This window comes from Mirounga angustirostris, unplaced genomic scaffold, assembly GCF_029215605.1.
Source record: "Mirounga angustirostris isolate CCGP_5_RB_7025 unplaced genomic scaffold, mMirAng1.0.hap1 SCAF_4, whole genome shotgun sequence".
NCBI lineage: Eukaryota > Metazoa > Chordata > Mammalia > Carnivora > Phocidae > Mirounga > Mirounga angustirostris.
The window spans coordinates 61,863,754-61,881,407 of NW_026991712.1; the positions used below are offsets into that span (position 1 = coordinate 61,863,754).

At 44.7% G+C, this 17,654-nt stretch overlaps 1 protein-coding gene across 1 annotated transcript; it reads left to right on the top strand.

Moving 5' to 3' along the window:
- Positions 1-1,075: 1,075 nt before the first annotated feature.
- On the top strand, positions 1,076-17,105 carry PRDM14 (PR/SET domain 14). The gene is made up of 7 exons (XM_045899220.2): positions 1,076-1,775; positions 2,365-2,418; positions 2,506-2,663; positions 4,088-4,358; positions 9,155-9,357; positions 13,673-13,774; positions 16,655-17,105. Exons 1-7 carry the CDS (start codon positions 1,076-1,078, stop codon positions 16,880-16,882), a joined length of 1,716 nt encoding a protein of 571 aa, XP_045755176.1. The 3' UTR covers positions 16,883-17,105.
- Positions 17,106-17,654: the final 549 nt, after the last annotated feature.

The window sequence follows — 17,654 nt, forward strand, 5'->3', positions numbered from 1 at the left end:
GCAGATGCCTTCGTCGTGGCTGACCTCTCCTCCTGACCCCGTGTTCTTTAATTTCTGAGTCACGACCCTGCTGGGTTTCCTTATTGGGCTCATTGATCTTGCCCTCGAGACCCGCCGGCCCTGAAGGGGCTCCATTCCTCGGCCTTGGTGAACTTGTGTCCATTAAAACGCCATCCTTTCGGGGTAGGGGCGGTGGCCGCCGAGGCTTCTCTCCCACCTGGCCTGAGGCTCGTCCTCGTCTGCCCCCGAGAGGCGACCCCAGGCTCCCTAAAGCCCCAGGTGGGGTGACCAGAGTTCCCGGAGGGACTTGGGGAATGTGGCGGGACTCGGCCCACGTGGCGAGCCCGGCGCGGGCTGCGGAGCTCTGAGCGGAGCCGAAGGTGGCGCCCTCCTCGTCGCGGCAGCCGGGCCCCCGGGTCCGCGGGGTCAGACCCGGGGCTCGAGGAGGGGCGGCCTTCCGGACCTGCCACCGGGCTCGGGGAGCGCGTCTCTTTCTGCGCGAACTGGCCGGGGGCCCTTGGCCCTTCCTTCGCTTCTGGGTACCCGGGAGCGCCTGGAGCCGCCGCCTGCCCCAAAGCCCAGTAAGGCCTTGCGCTCGGCTCCCGGCCGCTGGAGTGGGAGGGCCCGGGGGCTCCGACTGACCCTGTAAAAGTTTTGTTGGACAGAGGAGAGGGCGGAAGAGGGAACTTGAAACGGATTTTGCAGGAGCCGGGTTTGGGGCCGGATGGAGAGAATGGGTTGTTGGAAACCAACTGTGCTTGGTCAAGGCGTGCTTGCAGAGGGAAGGCAAAAGCGACACTTAACCGGGAACTTGGAGTCGAGCAAGATCCCGGGAGGTTTTCGTTCGGGGTTTTGCGTGTTTGCTTGCATTGCAGTTTTGTTATTGTTTTGTTTTGTTTCGCCTTGTTTGTGGGGTAGGGCTGGCGGGATCGAATTGGGAGCTTTCTGCGATTCCCTCGGACCCGGGGCTAGCTTGGATGGTGGAGGGTAGGCAGGTGGGAGCAGGGCCGCAGCGCCCCGCGCCCCTCAGCTGCGCTTGCTTTCCCCGCAGACGCGCCGCGCGCTGTTGCCGGGAATGGCTCTGCGGCCGTCAGGTGAGGCGGGACCCCAGGACAAGATGGGCTACGCGCCTGAGAGGCTCCAGCGCAGCCCGCAACACCTGGACGCATACTACATGCCTTTCCCGCCCTATGGCCACTATGGGAACATGCTAAGCGCTGCGGAGGGAGATTTCCAACCTTTCCCGCAGCTGGAGGCCGCCGTGTCTGCATCCCACGCTTTGCCCGCCTTCTCCTTCCGGGCCGCGCCTCCCTTGCTGAGCTCCAACCTGGCCCTGCAGAGGGAGCCGCTCTACGATCTGCCCTGGTACAGCAAGCTGCCGCCGTGGTACCCAGTTCCCCACCTTCCCAGAGAGGTGCCACGCGTCAACAGCAACCACGAGTATACAGGCGCCACCAGTGAAGACTTGGGCCACATTGGTGGCCGGAGCGACAGTGGCCAGTGCTGTGGACCTGAGATTTTAATTCCGCCGTCGGCTGTGAATGCTTCCCTGCTACCTGAGGGACTGAAGACGCCCCAGTTATTACCTTGTTCCCCCAGCAAGCGGTCTGAGGAGGACTCCAAACTCCCGAACCAACCAGGGAAGTCGTCTCGCCGCTACCACTTCACCCAGGAAGACCTGCACTTAGTTCTGTTCGGGGTCATTCCCAGCGGGGAGCACTCAGCCCCTCTACACCATGCAATTTCCGGCTTCCTGGTCCCCACAGACAGCTCTGGTAAAGGTGGTCACATGGGGCGGGAGTCAGGTTGAATGGGAATAGAGGTGGGAGCAGGAGTGGGGAAGGAGGACATCAAGGTGGATCCGAGACTGTCCAAGTCCAGTGGGGAAGTGTTATCTACTTCCCATCAGAATATGGAGCCTGGGGAGGCCAGGCTCACTTCTGAGGCTCTACTTACCTAAAATGCATGATTCCTAAGGCTGGTTTTAGTGGGAGCTGAGGGTCAAGAGAGACATGGTTCACACAGGGGACTTGTCAGCTGGATCAGATTCTTGCCAGGATGTACCAGGTATCTCCTTGAGAGCCTCATGCAATTCCTACTCAGAGTCCCAGCCTCGCCATCTGTCTTGACCTTAGTCAATCAAAGTCGGCATTATCTCGGATTCTCAAGTTCTTTAAATTTGCAAACTGGGGTTAATTACAAAACCTTGCAAGGGTTGTTCTGAGTCTCAAATGAGAAATTTTATATGTAAAAGGAGCAGGAAAAAATATAAAGGATACACCTCAAACTCAGGATAATGGTTACCTCCAAGAAGTGGGGAGGGAAAAACCTTAAGAAAAATAAAATTTTAACCCTTTCTTCTAGGATCCGATTCTCTCTGTCGAACTCTGGATAAAGACTCCCTTCAACTACCAGAAGGTAGGCAGGGCTTCTTGCCTGGATTTCTGTCCTTGAACGAATGCAGTCCGTTTCCTCACTGGCTTTCCCGCCTTGGCTTTGCCCTAGGTCTGTGCCTCAAGCAGACGACGTTCGGTGAGGTTCGACATTTTGGTGTGTTCTGCAGTAGCCTCATCGCCAAAGGAGTCAGGTTTGGGCCCTTTCGAGGTAAAGTGGTCAACGCCAGTGAAGTCAAGACCTATGGAGACAATTCTCTGATGTGGGAGGTAAATGAATCTGTTTCTGGTGGGTCGACAAAGTGGGAAATGATGCTGGTGGGGAACAGTGTTGGCTTCTGGGCCTCCCGGGGAATCCCAGCCTGGGAGGGGGCACACTCTGCTGTCACTGCTGCCCGTTTTGCAATATAAAGAGAAGGAAAAGCAGATGCTCCTTCCCCCAGGAAAGCGCTTCTGCGTGCATTCTTTGTGTTTCCTGCTGCCTTAAATCGTTTTCATCTGTGAAGAGTAGCAATGAACTACACATTTAAAAAACTAATATTTGGGGCTCCTGGGTGGCTCAGTCGTTAAGCGTCTGCCTTCGGCCCAGGTCATGATCCCAGGGTCCTGCAATCGAGCCCCTCATCGGGCTCCCTGCTCCGCGGGAAGCCTGCTTCTCCCCCTCCCACTCCCCCTGCTTGTGTTCCTGCTCTCACTATGTCTCTCTCTGTCAAATAAATAAATAAAATCTTTAAAAAAAAAAAAAAGAACTAATATTTGTCTATATTTATAGGCAACGCCAGATGCTTCAGAGGTTATACGCTGGTGCTGAGAATATGCCAAAGAGAGGAAAAACACATTTTAAAATTTGTGCTATCATTTGCCTGTGAAATTAGCTATGGATTTTGAAAAACTGATACTCTTGATTCTGTTTGGGGCATGCTGGTAGGACTCCAGTTTGTCAGAATATATCAGATCCCTCCCCTTGACCCTGAATTTCTACTTCTAGGAGTATAGTTTAGGAAGGTAATCTGAAATTCAGACTGTGTGGAAGATGCTAATCACAAAGTTGCTTATAATAACAAAACATGGGAGACAGTGGGATTGCACACAGCAGAGAAAGAATTAAGTTTCACTCCACTAATATGCATGACAACTAGATGGGGATAAAGCACAGAACTAATTGGTTGTCTTTACGTTGTGCATTGAATGCAACCTTCTGGGGCACCTGGGTAGCTCAGTCGTTGGGCGTCTGCCTTCGGCTTGGGTCGTGATCCCAGGGTCCTGGGATGGAGCCCCGCGTTGGGCTCCCTGCTCCGCGGGGAGCCTGCTTCTCCCTCTCCCACTCCCCCTGCTTGTGTTCCCTCTCTCGCTGTGTCTCTCTCTGTCAAATAAATAAATAAAATCTTTAAAAAATAAAAAAAATAAATGCAACCTTCTGTTCCCCTTTTCTCTGCTTATGGAATTAACATACTATAGAAATTTGGAAATTAAGCAAGGGATGAAAGTAAGAATCTTTAGAAAACGTCACAGCACCTATGGAGATATGCTTGATAAATCTATTTGGGCTTTAATAATATTAATAAATAATAATAAATGTATTTAGTGGATTCAAGCATGAGATTTGGACTATAAATTTTTAATAAGTAATTTTACTTTACAGGTTAGGCCAAAAAAAAGTGCATTTTAAACTTTATGTTTTATTTTATTTTTAGATCTTTGAAGATGGTCATTTGAGTCACTTTATAGATGGAAAAGGAGGTTCGGGCAACTGGATGTCCTATGTCAACTGTGCCCGTTTCCCTAAGGAGCAGAACCTAGTCGCAGTGCAGTGTCAAGGGCAGATCTTTTATGAAAGCTGCAAGGAGATCTGCCAGAACCAAGAGCTCCTGGTGTGGTACGGAGACTGCTATGAAAAGTTTTTGGACATTCCTGTGAGCCTTCAGGTTACGGAGCAGGGGAAGCAGGCGCCTGGGCCCTCTGAAGGTGAGTGCACACCTTTGCCTTTCCCAGTGAGGCTCTTCAGTGGAAGGACTTGGCTCTTTTCTGAACATGAACCCCCCCCCCCCCTGCGGCATCACCGCTGACCTCTGGAGCTCCTCCCCCCCAGAGGCTAATGCCCAGGAGACTAAACTGAGCGTGTCTCTAACCAGGGGGCACTACCCAGCTGGAGGAAAATGCCCTTACCTTTCCAAAGCTGCTGAAGCTACTTCTGTTCACAAGAAAACCTTTTCTTTTTCCCCTTCACCTCCTTCCAGGGAAAAAATACAAGCAAAATAAATGGATGCAACCCCTGGCCTAGGTGAGCCAATTTCTGATTCATCTCTGCTCAGACTAACACAGTGATGACTCCATCAAAGCTCTAGAGCAGGGCTTTTCAAATGGGGGTTGCAATATCTTAATGTGGTGGAAAATCAATTTAGTGGTTTAGACCATCTTTAAAGAAAAAAAAGGAATTAGAATACAGTAGAATAGAAAATGTCGATGTGAATCTCAAGTAAAAGTAAGCATTGTTTTCCTGAAGTTGTTGTTTCAGATGGAGATGTGTGTGTGTATGGTAGCTAAGTCTCAAATATAAAATGTCTTTCTTACTGTGGATCTTAGTGACCTTTGAGAAGCATTGAGCTAGACTCTCACTCTCAAATTTTAATGTGGATGTGAGTATCTGGGTATCTTGGAAAGATGCAGATTCTGATTCAGAGCTGGCATCTGAGATTTCTGCATTTCTATCAAGCTTCCAGGGGAAGCTGATGCTGCTGGCCCCTGGACCACATGCGAGCAGCAAGAAGCTAGAGGACCAGCAACCCATTCCCTGGGAGTGAGCCTCTGGAATTTGCATTTTTAAAATGCTCTCTGACTGATTTTTACATACACAAAAGCTTGGGAATCCCTGATCTAGTAGGTGGTGTGAGATAAATGCAAATTACTATAATGTGTGTAATAGGATGGAAGACCACCTTATTATGTTATAATAAACGTAATAAGTAACAGGTTAAAAAAGAAAAGTGAATTGCTTTCATCACACACTACGGTGATTGTCTGCATGCATATCTCCCTTGCAAACTGAGAACCTTCAGGGCAGGAAATAATCCTAAACACCTTAATATCACCTTCTCCTGGATCCCAATGTATATTGAATGAAAGCAGATGATGTTAGGACCAACATGGGAGAAGCTGCTTAGGGGTGAGATGTGTTGGGCTGGGAGACGGAAGGCATTTCAGGTTTGGCTAATGGTGAAGCCAAAGGAAAAAGGACATGCTCACAGGGATTAGACAGTGAATGATGAACAGCCTCTTGTTCCAAGAGTCCAAATAATGAGGTCCTGTCAGAATTGTTTTGGTAAACTATCTTCCTGCCACCCCAACATGTGAATGGCGTGGGGGTAAGTCGGGGGTAGCGGTGAGATTGTGAGACTCCCTAAAGTCCGTGGACCTCACGGTTGTCTCTTACTTAGCACCAAACCAAGTAAGTCTTTTTGGGCACTTCCAAAGTGTACTGATTGTTTTTGAAACAAAAGTGAAAAATAGATTTGAGAAAAACACATGCTAGATAACTCGCAAAAAATATAAACATCTTTTTGAAAAAGTACTTAACATTATGTATTGAGCTATTACAATGATCATAACTTTTGATTTCTCAGTAATACTCTTCTGGAAATTTGTCTTCAGAAAATAGTCCAGAAGGGAAAGCTTTTGTCCTCAAGGATTTTTACTACAGCACCATACATATTAGTGAAAAATCACAAACAACCAAAATGCTCAACAGTAGAATAATTTTTTTTTAAGATTATTTATTTATTTGACAAAGAGACAGCGAGAGTGGGAACACAAGCAGGGGGAGTGGGAGAGGGAGAAGCAGGCTCCCCGCTGAGCAGGAAGCCCAATGCGGGGGATGCGGGGGATGCGGGGGATGCGGGGGATGCGGGGGATGCGGGGGATGCGGGGGATGCGGGATGTGGGATGTGGGACTCCATCCCAGGACCCTGGGATCATGACTTGAGCCGAAGGCAGACGCTTAACGACTGAGCCACCCAGGCGCCCCTCAATAGTAGAATAATTCTTACGTAAATGATGATATATTAACATATAGAATAATATGCAGAAGTCAGAAATCCCCATTTGGTAACAAGGAACAGGGGTGAGGGCTTATGATAGTGAATGGGGTTGAATACATATTTGAGACAATGTGTGGAAGGAAATTGGTAAACAATTCAATTTGATGGAAAGAATTATGGATGAATTCATTTGTTTTCTATTGTGAGTGGTTTTGGATAGGATTAAAAAGGAAAGAAAAATGAAAATTCCTCTGTCCTCTCAAAAGAACTGTTTTCCTCAAAAGGCTTTTGGTGAGGATTGGTGTGAACTTCCCCCTTTCAGGTCTTGAGTGGGAGGAAAGAGTCTGGACCCTATGTGGGCGGGTTATTTGAGTATGCAAGCCTGCGGAGTGTGTGTTTTGGGGGATGGAGGTGTGGAATGTGAAGACAACTCTTAATCTATACCAAACTCTGAACTGTGTGTGGTGGGGCAGGAAGCATCATTGTTGGGAAACCCCTTGGCTAAAAAGAGTAGTTGACCGAGGTGGGGTGGGGGGAAGAGAAGAAAGAAGGAAAGGGAACAGGATAAAATTATTAGGTTAAGTTAAATTTCCAAAGACCTGAGCAGAAAATGTAGGCAGCCGAACCCTAATTAGTAAGAGTGTCTGTGTCACTTTTTTGCCTGAGCAGTTCTTCTGCAACTCACTATTGAACCATCATTCTGAATTTTGGTGTGCTTTAGTGCTTTGATTTGTAAAGATCACTGATCCCTATCTTGTAGACCCTCTCTTCCCACTGCTGGAGCAGGAAGGCCAGGTATTTCTGACCAATGAAAATGCTAGCTCTGAGCTAAACCATCCCAGCAAGGGAATTCTGAGAGTATTAGCACCTCAATGAAAGTGATAGACATCCCGGGCAATGGATAGTCCTGGGGTTGGCGGTTGCCTTCCTGGTTATTTACTTAATGAATGGTTTATTTCCTTAGTCACCTGTTAAACGTGCCTGGGATGTAGTTGTCAACTAACAAAGCCCCTGATGGATAGCTTCCCTGCAGTCCTGATGCTAAGAAAATTTCCATCTCCAGACTCTTGCATATACTTACTGCTGGCTCTTCTGTCCCTCCCTGGGGCCAGACAATGAGGTCTCAGTGATGCATTCACAGTCAAAGCCACTTGATCCTCTGGAATCCAGAGTGTCCTCAGCATGCTTTTGTAGGTGGCCCTGGTCCTCTGCCCTCCCCCAACAATAGACACCCCTGGACCTGGGGCCTCCCTTGCTAGAGTCGGCTGAACCCTCTCTAACCTCTCTCCCCCTCCCTCCTCCATTGATAAAAACAGATTTACCTTTCTGGGTCTTAAGTCTATTACTCATTGATAGTATCACTCATATTGGTAAGAGCTCAATAAGTGACAGGATTAAATTAATCATCATGATAACCCTGTGAATACAAGGGAAGGCAAGATAATTGTCATCCTTACTCCATACATTTTGGTTCTAACTCTGGAATCTTTTCCAGAAGTTCAGGGAAGTAAACCAAAAGCTAAACAGGTGCCTAAGACTTTGTAAATGGGGTCAAATGGAACAGCCCTTGTGAAGCCTAGGAAGTAAGCTATTGGTGTCCATCATTGTCCTGTGTTCATCATTGACCAAGGTGAACTGCTTTGAACTTAGAGTTTAGGCTGATCTGAAAGGAACACAGTACGTATGTTTGGTATATTAACCTAACCTCCTAACACATGCCAGTCAAGAGTGTGTTCAAGAACTGTAGGGTTGGGGGGCACCTGGGTGGCTCAGTCAGTTAAGTGGGTTAAATGTCTGCCTTCTAAGCATCTGCTCAGGTCATGATCTCAGGGTCCTGGGATTGAGCCAGCTTCTTTGGGCTCCCTGCTCAGCAGGGGAATCTGCTTCTCCCTCTCCCTCCATCCCTCCCTCTCCCCCTGCTCATGCTCATGCTCTCTCTTGCTCTCTCCTCTCAAATAAATAAATCTTAAAAAAAAAAAAAAAAAGAACTGTAGGGTTGAACTGCTCTTAAATAGGGCTGGAGGCAGGGCTTCGACAAATACATTTCAGGGAACAAAGGGGAGGGAGAGCCTACAAATTAAGAGATTGAACGGACATAGCAAACCATAGACAACAAGAAGACTGAATCCGAAATTGAACTGATTGGAAAATAATTACATGTATGGGTATACACATGTATTTCTTCCAGGAATAAGAGTTAATTGTTTAGGTATGACAATGGCAATAGGGTTACTACTTTTTAAAAAGTATTATCTTTTTTTTTAAAAGATTTTATTTATTTATTTGAAAGAGAGAGCGCGAGAGGGAAGAGGGTCAGAGGGAGAAGCAGACTCCCTGCTGAGCAGGGAGCCCGATGTGGGACTCGATCCCGGGACTCCAGGATCATGACCTGAGCCGAAGGCAGTCGCTTAACCAACTGAGACACCCAGGTGCCCCTAAAAAGTATTATCTTTAAAACATTACAATTTGAGGTATTTATGAACCAAATGATAATTAGTATTGAAATAGTCATGGAGGCAAATGATAGAAATGAAAACAAAATTAGCTATGAGTTGGTCATTGTGAAAGCTTGGTGTTGAGCACATGAGGGTTTATCGTGCCATTATTTTGACTTTAGTATATGTTTAAAATTTCTGTAATGAAAAGTTTTTAAAAATCCTCTTGGAAGTAAGAATGAGGGATGGGAGCTGATAAAGCCATTGGCCCTTATTCCCTTGTGTTTGACAGAGTCTGCAGAGGGCTACAGATGTGAGAGATGTGGAAAAGTATTTACCTACAAATATTACAGAGATAAGCATCTCAAGTACACCCCATGTGTGGACAAGGGTGACAGGAAATTTCCCTGCAATCTCTGCAAACGATCCTTTGAGAAGCGGGACCGGCTCCGGATCCATGTCCTTCACGTTCATGAGAAGCACCGGCCTCACAAGGTAAGAAGGAGGGCGGTGAATCATGGACGGCCCATTACTCATGTGGCTTTCTGCTCCTTCCTCCAACCCCTGAGTACACACTCCTGGGTATGAGTTGCTGGGACAGAGTGCCTGATGAGACAGGGTCTGTAAAAGAGGGGATAGTGCCGTGGAAGGGCAGACATGAGCCAGCCCGGTGACAGAGGGCTAGCACAGATGCACAGGTAGAGAGGGGCACGGAGGAAGGGTGTCCGCTTCTACCTGGACACATGGGTTGTGAGAGAGGTCTCACGGAGGAGGTGGCCTTGAGCTGAGTCCAGAAGGACAAAAGGGTGTCTGATTTTTATCCAAGGCAGGGTTAGTTGGGGACGGGGAGAGGGTTGAGACGTTCCAGGCGGGAAGGAGGCTGGCATGTGCTTTGTGGTAACCGCACCTTGTTCCATAATCTATGTGGGCATATTGACAATTGTAGACAAAGATGAACATGGGCATGGCCCAGGGAATGGAAGGCCTGTGTGGCACGCCAAGGATTTTGTCAGGAAGGAAAGCAACAATGGCAATAGGGAGCCGTTTTCTGCCATTCCGGATAGCTGGTCGCTCTGCCAGGCTTGGTGCAGAACAGTACAAGTGACCATTGGGCTTATCTAGAAGAAAGGATGGGACTTGGGTGCAGACATATGTGGGTTTGACTCGCGGCCCTGTCAGGACTGGGTGATGAGGCTTACCACCTGAGTAACTCCAGAGTCCCAGTCTTGTTCTTTTGAAAACTGAGAGTAATTTTCATAAAATTGCCCTTACCCACCACCTCCTGTTCATAGCTTAGCTTCTAGAAGAATCCCAATCAATCACTGTATTATTTACTCCCGTAAAGTATATTTTTACAATAATCTTAAGAACTCCTTTTTGCTCATCAAAAGACATTTAATACAATTAGTTTTCAACAATCCCTTGGTGGTCCAGATCTACAAAGATATCCATGCCAGCCCGGACCCCTCCAAATCCCACTTCCAACAGCAAAGCACATACTTACCAGAATTCTAAGCACATTTGAAGTATTAAGATAGTGAAATTATTTCTAACCCCTTGACAGGGAAAAAGGAAAAAGTTACACTCCAGTATTCTGACAGAAAGTTAGATAATGCATGTTCATCAACATGGAACTGGTTGTATAAATTATGTTTTGCTTAATAAGCCAAAACAAGTTGCAGAATTTGTATATAATGATGCCATTTGAAATGGCTTATTATGTATGATATGCATGATGTTCACACACAAATGGAAAAACAGAAAGTAACACATCAGACTGCTAGCTGTCATTTTGGGAGTATGATTAAGAACAAAGCCAAGGGACGCCTGGGTGGCTCAGCTGTCATTTTGGGAGTATGATTAAGAACAAAGCCAAGGGGCGCCTGGGTGGCTTAAAAAAAAAAGATTTTTTTTTTTAATCTTTAAAAAAAAAAAAGATACAAATGTAGTGATCTGAAGGGGGACCTGCACCCCCTTTAAATCTTTAAAGATTTTATTTATTTATTTGACAGAGAGGGATACAGTGAGAGAGGGAACACAAGCAGGGGGAGTGGGAGAGGGAGAAGCAGGCTCCCCGCCGAGCAGGGAGCCCGATGCGGGGCTCGATCCCAGGACCCTGGGATCACGACCTGAGCCGAAGGCAGACGCTTAACCACTGGGCCACCCAGGCGCCCAATAAATAAAATCTTTAAAAAAAAAACACAAAAAACAAAGCCAAGAGCGATTTTCATAGTTTGACTTGGTAAACATTTAGTTTTTTATTTCTAATTTTTATTTTTTAACATGAGAAAAGAATGTATGCTTGGTAAATATAATTTGGAGAAAACAAAACAAGCCACCTGATATGCCATGACCCATGTTAAGACATTTAAAGGTGTAATTTTTTTCTTTTTGTGTATGTGAAAATGCAGGTATTTTTAATATACTTGGAGTTATTATGAGGCTACTTTTTTTTTAAGATTTTATTTCATTTATTTGAGAGAGAGAGCACAAGAGGGGGTAGGGTCAGATGGAGAAGCAGACTCCCCGCTGAGCAAGTAGCCCAATGCAGGACTCCATCCCGGAACTCCGGGATCATGACCTGAGCCGAAGGCAGTTGCCCAACCAACTGAGCCAACCAGGCGCCCCGAGGCTACTTTTCTGACTTAACACTACATCACAAATAATTTATAAACATAGTAATGACTGCATCAGTGTATGAGATGGATGTGCCTTTGTTTATTTAAACAATCTCCTGCTGTGTGAATTTTCTCCCAGTATGTCTACAGTGAACAATATTATATAGAAATCGTTATCTCTGTTATCCATGTTTGATCCCATGTTTGATGGGATAGATTCCTAGAAGTAGAAAAACTGGATCAAAGGGTATGTACAATTTGAAGGCTTGAATTAAGGCACTAAACAGCTTTCTGGAGAAGGTGTCGATTTATAGCACGGCCCTGGGGGGTTGCAGTGGAGTAGGCAACATGGGGTCCCCTACAATACCACTGTCCTTTCCTGTTGCCATTGTGATAGATGAAAATGGTACCTTGCCTTAATTTGCATCTTAATTAATAATGTGGTTTAAATGTTTAAACTATATTTTATTGGCACTCTGTATTTGTCCTGTGATCTGTCCATGTATGTCCTTGGAAAATACTTCTATTGCTACATGTTTTTGTAATAATATTTTACAAGCCGTATTTTATCAATTCTAGGTTTTTATGTTTCTGAAACAGGTTTTCTTGAAACTGAATGTGTTTAACAAGTGATGGTATGCCATAATTTTAATTGGTAGCATTTTCTTTTTTAGTTAGCACAGCAAGTGATCTTAACCTGATGGGATATACACCACTTAGGATATTTGTCAGATTTGCTGCAGCTAGATCAAAGGGTGTTTGTTAAGAAAAAAGTAGAAGCTACACGACTTATTAAAGGAGGTACCTCCTTTTTGGATGATTTGTCGAGCAAAATTAATGAAGAACACAACACTGTCAGAGGACGTCCTTGTAGTTCATAACAATGAGTCCCAAAAGTTTATCCAGGAATTCAGAATGTCCTTTCTCTCCAACCTCCTGAAATTCCTGACCAATGGAGAAAAGCCTGTTTTTCCAAAAATCACTGTTACTCATATTCCAGCAATTGCTCAAAATTATGCTAGACTTCTAACTTTCTTTGTATTTTGTTTTTGACTTCTTTTTGTTTTTGCTAGGATTTCTAATTACAAGTGGAAAATGTAGTTTTTTAATTGTGTAATGATATTTTTTGAGTCCTTTTTTTTCTTTTACGTGGGCTCCACACACAGCATGGAGCTCAGTGCAGGGCTTGAACTCACAACCCCGAGATGAAGACCTGAGCTGAGATCAAGAGTCAGACACTTAACCGACTGAGCTGCCCAGATGCCCCTTCTTTGAGGATATTTTACTTGCATATGTTTTTTTTTTTTTAAAGATTTTATTTATTTGAGAGAGAGAATGAGAGATAGAGAGCATGAGAGGGAGGAGGGTCAGAGGGAGAAGCAGACTCCCCCCTGAGCAGGGAGCCCGATGCGGGACTCAATCCCAGAACTCCAGGATCATGACCTGAGCCGAAGGCAGTCACCCAACCAACTGAGCCACCCAGGTGCCCTACTTGCATATGTTTTTGATAGTTTGGCTAGATACAGAGTTTTAGAAAAGATTTTCAAAAACCTTCAAGGCATCTTTCTGTTTTATCATTTGATGGCAATTTGTTTCTTACCGGTTTATAAGTAACTGGTTTTCTTCTTTATGGAAATTGTTCTTTATCTTTGGAATTCTGAAATTTTAACAGAACATGTCAGGTTGGATGTCTTTTTCTTTTTTTCCTGCTTTGTAATCAGTGAAGTACAAAGTACTCTTTCCATTTGAAGGCACAAGTCCTAAACTGACAGGAATTTTCTTGTTCATTCTTTGGTTATTTCCTGTCTTCTAGATCTTTGTTCTCTCCTGGAACTCCTTTTGGCCAGATATTAGGTTGAATCTACCTCCCTGTGCTTAACTTTTGATTTTTTTTGTCCTCATTCACAGAGAGCCCCCTAATCTTATCTTCCAAATCATATATTTAGGCTTTATATTTGATCTGTTCTTTTGCAGTATTAACTCAAACATCTGACCAGAACCCATACTTCCAGAATCATCAGTGTGGTCCTGGGTTGTCTTTCCACTACCTTAAAGGCCCCTCAGTCTGAGTTCTGTAACCTCTGCCTACAGACATGCACTGGATAAATACAATATTTCACCTTTACTCCCAGAAAAACATAATGGTAAAATGAAGATGTTGATTTTAACTGTGTGGTTTTTTTACACCTTAGTGTTCTACGTGTGGGAAATGTTTCTCTCAGTCTTCCAGCCTGAACAAACATACAAGAGTCCACTCTGGAGACAGACCATACCAGTGTGTGTATTGTACAAAGGTAAATGGAACCTCCTTCCAAGGGATCTGCCTTGAGCCCTGTTTGGATGTTCATGGATAAGAACTTGAAGCATAAAGCCTGGCTTATAAGGAGATCTTGATTAGTCCATTATCAGTCCAGTTCCCATTTCCACCCCTAAAAAATGCTCCAGTTTGCTTAAGATGGTCAGATGGGACCTCCTATGACCAAACTGGCATTTAAGACATGTGTAATGAAATACACCCCTGGGTGTGCTGGGATGGCTCAGTCGGTACAGCATGAGACTCTCGATCTCAGAGTCAGGCAGTTCAAGCCCTACATTGGATGTAGAGATTACTTAAATAAACAAACAAAATTAAAAAAAAAATACACCCCTAGTTTACAGGGAGACCTGATGATTGCAGACATGATTACATAGTATTTAAGAGCACAGATTCTCAACTTTCTAGACTACATAGTATTTAAGAGCACAGATTCTCAACTTTCTAGACCAACATTGCTGAAGTGGAAACTAATGTACATTATACGGAATATTGAATGATAAAAATGAAGAGACAAATATGTGGTTAGGGGTTGCTAGAATAGAACCATAGTTTGACCATGCTTTAGAAATTATACCAAAACACCTCATGTCCTATTTTGATGATAAACATCTATACTGTCCAATGCTTAGTTAGCCATTAGCCATATGTGACTATTTAATTTAATAAGAATGAAATAAAATGGAAAAATTCCATAATTTGGTTGCACAATCCACATTTTAAGTGCTCAATAACCCCATGTGGTAGTGACCACCAAACTGGATAGCATGGACATAGAACGTTTCCATCCCTGCAGAAAGTCCTATTGGATAGCACTAGGATAGACTGATCCTATCATCAAGTTACTTAAATTTTTTATAATAAAGCCATAAAAGAAATGTAGGCCATCTAAGCCTCTCACAGCAGCATAAAACATTGAGTGTACCAGGCTTAGGGAAACAATACTGCCAAAGAAATTGCATGTCAACAGCATGGAAATTATCAACAGAGAGAAATGCGGCTGAGATAGAAGTAGACCAGGTGCAACCACCACAGACTGAAGGAGATGACCGTGCATTTGTAGGAAAAAGGCAGGCTATCCTGAGGGATAAATTCTGTCCAGGAGGATTTCCAGAGCAAGGTCAAAATAGCCCCACAACACATCCTGTTTCTGGAGTTCTTACTCTGATCCCCACCTTGGACCTCTAGCTCAGCTGGGGTTGAGGGATGCACTGAAGGGGAATTAAATCCACTTAGGACATGAACGAGTTATTCAGCATCCTGGTTTAGACTCCAGTTACTTATGCTGATAAAGACTGACCATGTTCCAAACAAGTATAGCTTGTGCACCTTACTAGGTAGTGACCCAACTCCAGACCCCCCCTCAGTGTGTGGTGCTTCTCTCCCAGCACCCCAAATCTGAAGCCACCAGTTTCACCTGGTGTTTTCTGTCACTGTCAGTGGACCCCAAAACAGAGTAATTACATCTCATGTACTACCTGAAAGTGACAAAGGTCAGAGCATAGTACTGAAATGAATGAGGAGAAAGGTTATAAATCAGGAAAAGAACAGAAGTGGCAGTGGCCAAGAGAAGATGTAAAAACAGCAAAGTACTAGTGTGACAGCCATTCTGGAAAAGTTCAGCAGTTTCACTAAAAACTAAACTCGTTAACTGCCATACAACCCAGCAATTGTCCTCCTGGGCACTTATCTCAGAAATGAAGGCTTAACCTGTACACAAATGCTTGTCACAGCTTTATTCATGAGAACCCAGACCGGAAACAACCCAGACGTCCTTCAACGGGTAAGTGGTTGAACAGACTGGGTACATCCTCACCAGGGAGTACTACTCAGCAATTAAAAAGGCATGGACTGTTGTACACACACCAGCCTCCATGGATCTCCAGAGAATTATGCTCAGTGAGAAGAGCCAATCCCAAAAGCAATACTCTTGAAGTGATAAAATGATAGAAATGGAGAACAGATTAGTTAGTGATGGCCACGGCTTAAGAAAAAAGTGGGAGTGGGGGGGATCAGTATGGCTCTAAAAGGGCAACATGAGGCGTCCTTTGATGAAATTGTTCTGTATCTGAACGGTCAACACCCGCATCCTGGTTATTATGATACTGTAGTATAGTTGTGTAAGAGGTAAGCACTGAGGGAAACTCGGTAAAGGGTACACAGAATCTCTAATAAAGTTTTAAGTTTTTGTTTGTTTTTTAGAGAGCCAGCATGTGTGAGCTGGGAGGAGGGGTGGATTGAAGAGGAAGAGAATCCCAAGCAGGCTCCATGCCCAGTGCAGAGCCTGACATGGGGCTCGATCCCACAATCCTGAGATCGTGACCTGAGCCAAAAATCAAAAGAGTCGGCTCTTAATCAACTGAGCCACCCAGGTGCCCCTCAGAAAGTTTAAGTTAAAAGAGAAAGAAACCGGAGCGCCTGGCTGGCTCAGTCAGTGGACTAGGCAACTCTTGATCTTGGAGTTGTAAGTTCGAGCCTCGTGTAGGGTGGAAAGATTTACCTAAAAATAAAATCTTAAAAAAGAAAAGAAAAAATCAGTAAGATGCTGACTGATGCAGAGACCTTGGCCAATAGTAGTTACTCCTGTAATGCACGTTCTCTTGGGCTGTGGTCCTAGGTCCACCGGCATTGAAATTGCCTGTTTAAATGGAGGTTCCTGAGCCTCTGTCAGTCAAGCCCTTTTTTATTAAGGCTACTACTGTTGACCAAGCATGCTCTATAGCCTGAAAGCCCAGATTCATCCATGATTCATCCATTGGAGAACTGAGGGTCAGTAATGGTGAAATTAAGCCCTTTGTCTAGACGTTGGCTGCCCAGGTGAAGGAAGTTTACCTTTTCTTCTGCTTTTTGCTCTCTGCAGAGGTTCACTGCCTCCAGCATCCTCCGCACGCATATCAGGCAGCACTCCGGGGAAAAGCCCTTCAAATGCAAGCACTGTGGTAAATCTTTTGCATCCCACGCTGCACATGACAGTCACGTCCGACGTTCACACAAGGAGGATGAGGGCTGCTCTTGCAGCATCTGTGGAAAAACCTTCCCAGATCAAGAAGCATTCTACTCCCACGTGAAGCTTCATGAAGGCTACTAGCCCTCAGAAGTATGGGGACAATGTAAAACCAAAGGCTAGGATTCGGTCTTCGTTTTTCTTGCTTTTGGGTGTGTTGTATGAACAGATGATCGTTATACTCAGATGAGAAATAGAAAAATGGAACTGGCCAATAAACTGAATTTACCAGATTTATTTCGCCAGCTTTCACAGAAATGTGTTTCACAAGAATGGAGTTTTGGTGAATTTATCTAGAAATAGTGAGAGCTGGCTATTAATATTGAGCTTCCAGGTCTGGAAACTCAACACAAACCCTGAGAGAGGGACTATATTTTATTTTGGGGACTGGGAGTAGAGTTTGATTTTGTGATGGAGAAGACCTTTTCTCTACTAGTTGCCTTGGGTCCCCAGTTGTAATATGGCTCTGGCCATTACCTGGTCTATTCTTCATAGAATAAAGTCTTTAAAAATCATTCAACCTTGAGCTTCATTAGTATTGTAACTAAGTGTTCAGACATAAATTAATCTCCCATCTTTTTTGGATTCATTTTCAACCCCTAGTTCCCACTCCTTCCCCCATCACATGGCAAATGCCTATTAATTTGTTTAGCACCATACAGAATTACTCAGAGGACGCAGAAGTTACTTATTCACCACCTCATCATCTGTGAGCTTTGTAACTGGGGAAGAAAAATTATTACCAAATGAAGAAAGGTTTAGAACTGCAATCGACTAAAAAATAAATGTTTTTGTATTGCTCTAGTTTTAAACCCAATTTCTTTTCTTTTTTAAGATTTTATTTATTTGTCGGAGA